Source organism: Propithecus coquereli, unplaced genomic scaffold (genome assembly GCF_000956105.1).
Source record: "Propithecus coquereli isolate 6110/MARCELLA unplaced genomic scaffold, Pcoq_1.0 Scaffold158, whole genome shotgun sequence".
NCBI classification, from domain to species: domain Eukaryota; kingdom Metazoa; phylum Chordata; class Mammalia; order Primates; family Indriidae; genus Propithecus; species Propithecus coquereli.
Window position 1 is genome coordinate 1,663,235 of NW_012140302.1, and position 5,413 is coordinate 1,668,647.

At 42.1% G+C, this 5,413-nt stretch overlaps 1 protein-coding gene across 1 annotated transcript in view; it reads right to left on the minus strand.

Moving 5' to 3' along the window:
• GLTSCR1L (GLTSCR1-like) overlaps window positions 1–5,413 on the minus strand; it is a 58,055-nt gene that overhangs the window by 49,613 nt on the left and 3,029 nt on the right. The window contains exons 4-5 of the mRNA XM_012640797.1: window positions 3,190–4,886; window positions 2,580–2,589 (exon numbers count right to left, since the gene is read on the minus strand). Of these exons, the coding sequence (XP_012496251.1) occupies window positions 2,580–2,589; window positions 3,190–4,886 (1,707 nt within the window). The remainder of the gene's footprint in view (window positions 1–2,579; window positions 2,590–3,189; window positions 4,887–5,413) is intronic.

Sequence of the window (5,413 nt, forward strand, 5' to 3'; positions counted from 1 at the left end):
TTAATCACTCGAATTTCAATCCATTTACAAGAAAGTGTAAATCCTGTAAGTTACTCTCTGCATTAAGAGACTTAACTTCTTGGAGCTCTTTGGAGAATGGCTGATTTTAGGTTTGAGGCAAGGTAATCTCAAGGCAAGCCTATAATACCTTGTGTCACAAAGCAAGGAAGTGCTCAGAAGAGATGAAGACATGTCAAAAGTACAGGAACCAGCTTAAACAGGTCTCCACTGACCAAATTTGGGACAATTTAAGCATCAAAAAGAATGAAGAAAGCAGGCTGGGTATGGTGGCTGACACCTGTAATCCTAGCACTCTGGGAGGCTGAGGCAGGAGTAGATAGCTTGAGCTCAGGAGTTCAAGACCAGCCTGAACAAGAGTGAGACCCCGTCTCTATAAAAAATAGAAAAATTAGCCAGGTGTAGTGGTACACACCTGTAGTCCCAGCTACTTGGGAGGCTGAGGCAGGAGGATCATTTGAGGCCCAGGAGTTTGAGGTTGCAGTGAGCCATGATGATGCCACTACACTCTACCCTGTCTCCAAAAGAAAAAAAAAAAAAAAGAACAAGGAAAGCAAAAGATTGCAACACATTAAATACAAAACCACATGATCTTTTAGAGATGTACATTAACATGCTGCAGATGAAGTGATATGTCTAGATGAGCTTCCAAATAATATCAGGCAGAGGGAGAGCAGGTGGGCTCTCCCTCTTGGATGAAACAAGAGTAGCTGTGAACCAGCCAGCAAGTGTTCAGGCTGAGTATGTAGGCTCATTACACTGCTTTGTCTACTTTCGTTCGTGTTTAAAATTTCTCATAATAAAAAGATTTAGAAAATGAATGCAAAAAAAAATCCTAAAAACAATAAGAAAAAAACTAGGAGTTGATCATGTTTAAAAAACAAGTGGGAAGAAGAGGAAGAAAAAGTTCTTGATGGACAAATCTGAGGCAATAAATGTAGATAGGAAATAAAATTAGAAGATCATTTTGCAACTATCAATATAATATTCCAGTGAGAGTCATCAAAGGAGTCTCAGGACAGGAGTGCTGGCTCACGCCTGTTAATCCTAGCACTCTGGGAGACTGAGGCGGGAGGATCGCTCGAGGTCAGGAGTTGGAGACCAGCCTGAGCAAGAGTGAGACCCCATCGCTACTAAGAATAGAAATTAGCTGGACAAGTAAAAATATATAGAAAAAAAAATTAGCCGGGCATGCTGGTGCATGCCTGTAGTCCCAGCTACTCGGGAGGCTGAGGCAGGAGGATTTCTTGAGCCCAGGAATTCAAGGTTGCTGTGAGCTAGGCTGACGCCACGGCACTCTAGCCCGGGCAACAGTGCGAGACTCTGTCTCAAAAAAAACAAAAACAAAAACAAAAAAATCCAAAAGGTGAGGTGGGAACTTAAGTTCACACCATAAGAAGCTGGTTTTACTGGCTACCTGCCAGTAACTGGGTGGCTGGGCAATGGGAGGAGGAGGGAAACTCTTCACTGCAGTATATGTCTTTCTGTACCATTTGATTTTTTTGAACCAAGTTAAATATTGAAGACAATATATAAAATAGTCTTCTCTAGTAGTAACCATTTATAGTATCAAAACTTGCTGAATTAAATTTCCCCAAATATAAAAACACTGAAGGCCTTTGATAATGGTATTTTTGTTCATTACAACATTCTATAAAGTAATTTATATAGAAATTTTACAGAAAGTGAAAGAGTCGCTATAAGTGTTTCTGGATGTCTTAGGGATTTAAATGGTAGATGACCTAATTACTCTTCTAACTCATGCTGCATCCAAGGCTATGTCCTCTTATTCTGATAAACCTGGTATTTCACTTGTTCCTGAAAACTTAACGGCAGTGCATGCTTGATGTAATGCAACTGACCTAGTTCCCAGCACTTTTTGTCATAAAAAGTCACAAAAACTTACTTTGCAACTGCTATTGTAGGCTTCTGGTTGCTTTTTTTTTTTTAAAGAGACAGGGTCTTGCTCTGTCATCCAGGCTAGAGTGCAGTAGCATAATCATAGCTCACTGTAACCTTGACCTCCTGGGCTCAAGTGATCCTCCTGTCTCAGCCTCCTGAGTAGCTGGCATTATAGGTGTGTGCCACCATACCCAGCTAATGTGTTTTAATTTTTTTTTACTATACAGCAAAAAACAAAACAAACAAAAAAAGGGAAATGACCGTGCTGTGGCTGATTATGCATAAATAATTATAATAAAATAAAGCAGATTAATATCTACAAATATAAAATGATCCTCAAGTTATATAATTAAGTGAAAACACGTGCTGCAGGGATAAGTATATACATGCACTATCTGCCTCCCAGCCAGGAAGGAGGAGAGAAGCTGCAACTACGGAGCATGCCCAGGATATGTGTGGGAACCAAAAGCTGGAGTCCCTGAGGATCAGTAGATGAGAGTAAAGGCCTAAAAAAGCTCATGACCACTTGAGACCCTTTTCAGAAAATTAATCTTTATGTGGTTTTACCAATTATCCACAGTAATTTATTTGCACACCAGCATGGTAAGAACAGGCTCATGCACTTGGTCAAATGAGAGTGCTCTGAATCTCTCCCCTACGTGCTTCCCTCTGGGATGAGCCAGTTACCCACTGCTGAGTCACACTGAGCCCCTGAACCCTTCTGATTGGTACCAAAGAAGCAGCCACAAAATCTTCACCCAGTCCATAGTCACAGGACTTAGTGCCTTGCTATACAATGTAAGTAAATAATCTAAAATAAGCTTTTATTTTAAATGCCCACAATATGTTTCATTGTCTATATGTGTGTGTGTGTGTGTATGTAAAAATAAAATATTGGCTACTATTGAGTATTTGCTATTTGCCAGAGATTATGCTAAGTGCTTTGTGTGGATTATCTCATGTAATCTTCCTGATAAATCCATGGGATGGCAGTATCATTATCCTCATTTCACTGATAAAGAAAATTAAGTCTAGGGAGGTAAGTTAATTTGCTCCATGTCATAAAGCTTAGATTCAAACCCAAGAGTTTGACTCAGAGTATCCACTCTAAACTATGATAACATGCGGAATAAAACATTTTAATTAAGAAGAAAAAAGACAGTCATCAATTGAAATTTTTAAGTTAATAAATTGGGAGCCTAGTATGAAAATTATATTCTAGTAAATACACATTCCATTTTTCCATTCTGCAATCAGCCAAACACTTACTTGAAAAGGGGCATTACCTGACAGTAGAATTGTTGCTGGGTTCCTGCTCCAGGCGTGTTGCTGAAGGTGCTGGTAGATTTGGAAGAAGAAACTGGAAGACGATGAGACACACTGACCGGGACTGGAGTCCTGTTTGGCTGGGTCAGCTGATCTCCCGTGAAGTTTGATCCTGATGCACCAGACTGAACTGCAGACCCAAGGCTAGGGTGGGCAGTGCTGGCTGAACTGACAGCGGGGAACCGACTAGGTCCTGACATGCCTGTCACCGAGGGCATGGTGGCGAAGCCAGGTCTTCCTTGGGAAACGCTGCTCTGCCCGGGTGACAGGTGCAATACAGTCGGTGATGCCTGCTGCAAGGGCATCTGTCCACCGACAATCTGAGGAGAGGCATGATTGACTATCACTGGACTTCCAGAGGCAGCAAACGTCTGCCCAGACACTAACTGGACGGCCGTATTCTGGTTGTTGAGCATCTGTCCAGAATATGGTTGGTTGGTCCTGAGCATGTTGGAAGAATTCCTGTTCAACATGACATGCTCTGAGGCCACTTGGCCAGAAATGAGCTGAGAGGATTGAGTCTGAAGAAGTTGCCCATTTATGGTCTGCACATGGTGTACCGAGTTGGAACTGACGGAAAGGCTTGTAGGTATGAGGAACTGACTTTGGGGTGCATGAGGCTGGCCCATGGGGGAATGAATAACAATACTGCCCCCAGTGCTGCTCACTGCTTGTGAGGTGACTGGCTTTCTTGTGTTCTGTTGGTTTACAATGTTCACAGACATGTGTGGACCAACTACTGAGCCCTGGGGTGAGCTTGCAGAAGCAAAAGAGATGCCTTGTTGGACGTGGTGTTGCTGAATTCCCAAACTGTTCACATTGTATGTATTTTGCTGACCCATCTGGATAGGCTTTGGCTGTATATTAATTGGGACTTTGTTTGAGTTTGGCGCAAGACCCCTTTGTATGATGATGTTATGCACAGGTAAAGACGTCTGAAAATTTGTGCTGTTAAATGGAACAGTAACAGGCTGCGCTACTGGACTAGAACTGGAGTTCCCAAACAAGGAGTTGCCATTAGGAGTCTGTCTATGAACCAGAAGCCCTCCACTCACATTTGATGGAGCTTGCTGTCCACTGCCCTTCAGTATGATTTGGGATCCATCTAGGTTATTAATAGTCATCATGGAAGGGTGATTACCAAATGACCCAATTAACTGTATTTGACCGGAACCACTAATCTGACTGCTATTAGACAAATGCTGGCTGGGAACGCTGATCCCCACGTGTTGCATAAAGCCATGTTGCACACCCACTGTATTGCTTGCAAATGATGCTCCAACAGGCACGTGCGTCACCCCTATAGGCTGTAGCGTCTGACCTGAGTAATTAGAAACATTAGAAGCCTGAGTAAAGGATGCTGATGAAGAAGGATGAAGCTGAGCTTGTGCAAACTGTTGGCTTGAACCTATGCTGGCATCCAGATATGCCTCTTCTGCCAATGTCTGTTCAGTGATATTGGCCTCCTGCAAGGATTTCTGAAGAATGTCGAAAGGTTGGTCCTCACTGAGATCAGGAAGAGGAGAAGATTCAAGTTCATCTTCAAGAAACTGAAGGCTACTTGAAAGTGGCAGTCCATCACTGGGCCCTTCTCCAAGCTGGTTGCTCACACCTTTGAGGGATGACTTAGGATCAGCATTCTAGAAAAATAAGCAGTGTATTACATGGCATATCTAATCTTTGAAAAAGATGCATTAAAAAATCTCACTTTTGAACATGAATAAAGCATAAGTTTGCTTTCCAGGTCCAATTCTCTAAACTGTTCCTTTTATTCTGATATTTTATTTCCTTAGTAATAATGCTTAACGTTATGTCTGTAAGTATGCGCATTCATTGCTCTGGTGAATTATTTTGTAGAGAACAGATAAATAACACAAACATACTGAGGACTACCTAGAGCTTAGCTTCATTTTTTTGAGATACTGGCATAGACTTTATTTTTTAAGATTACCCTCAGTCTAAGGCTTGAGTGGGACTCAGCCCAAAGTATGTGTGTATCCCGGAGGCAACTATGTCTACTTCTTTGTACCTCAGAAGTCTATGTGGGTTTTGGGGGCTCTGGATGTCCAGAAGGTCTCTACTCCCCACCACCCCAGGCAAGACCAGTCCAGATAAAAACAAGGTTCCAACATAAAATGAGTGAATGGTCATTTGATTTCTTAGAAGT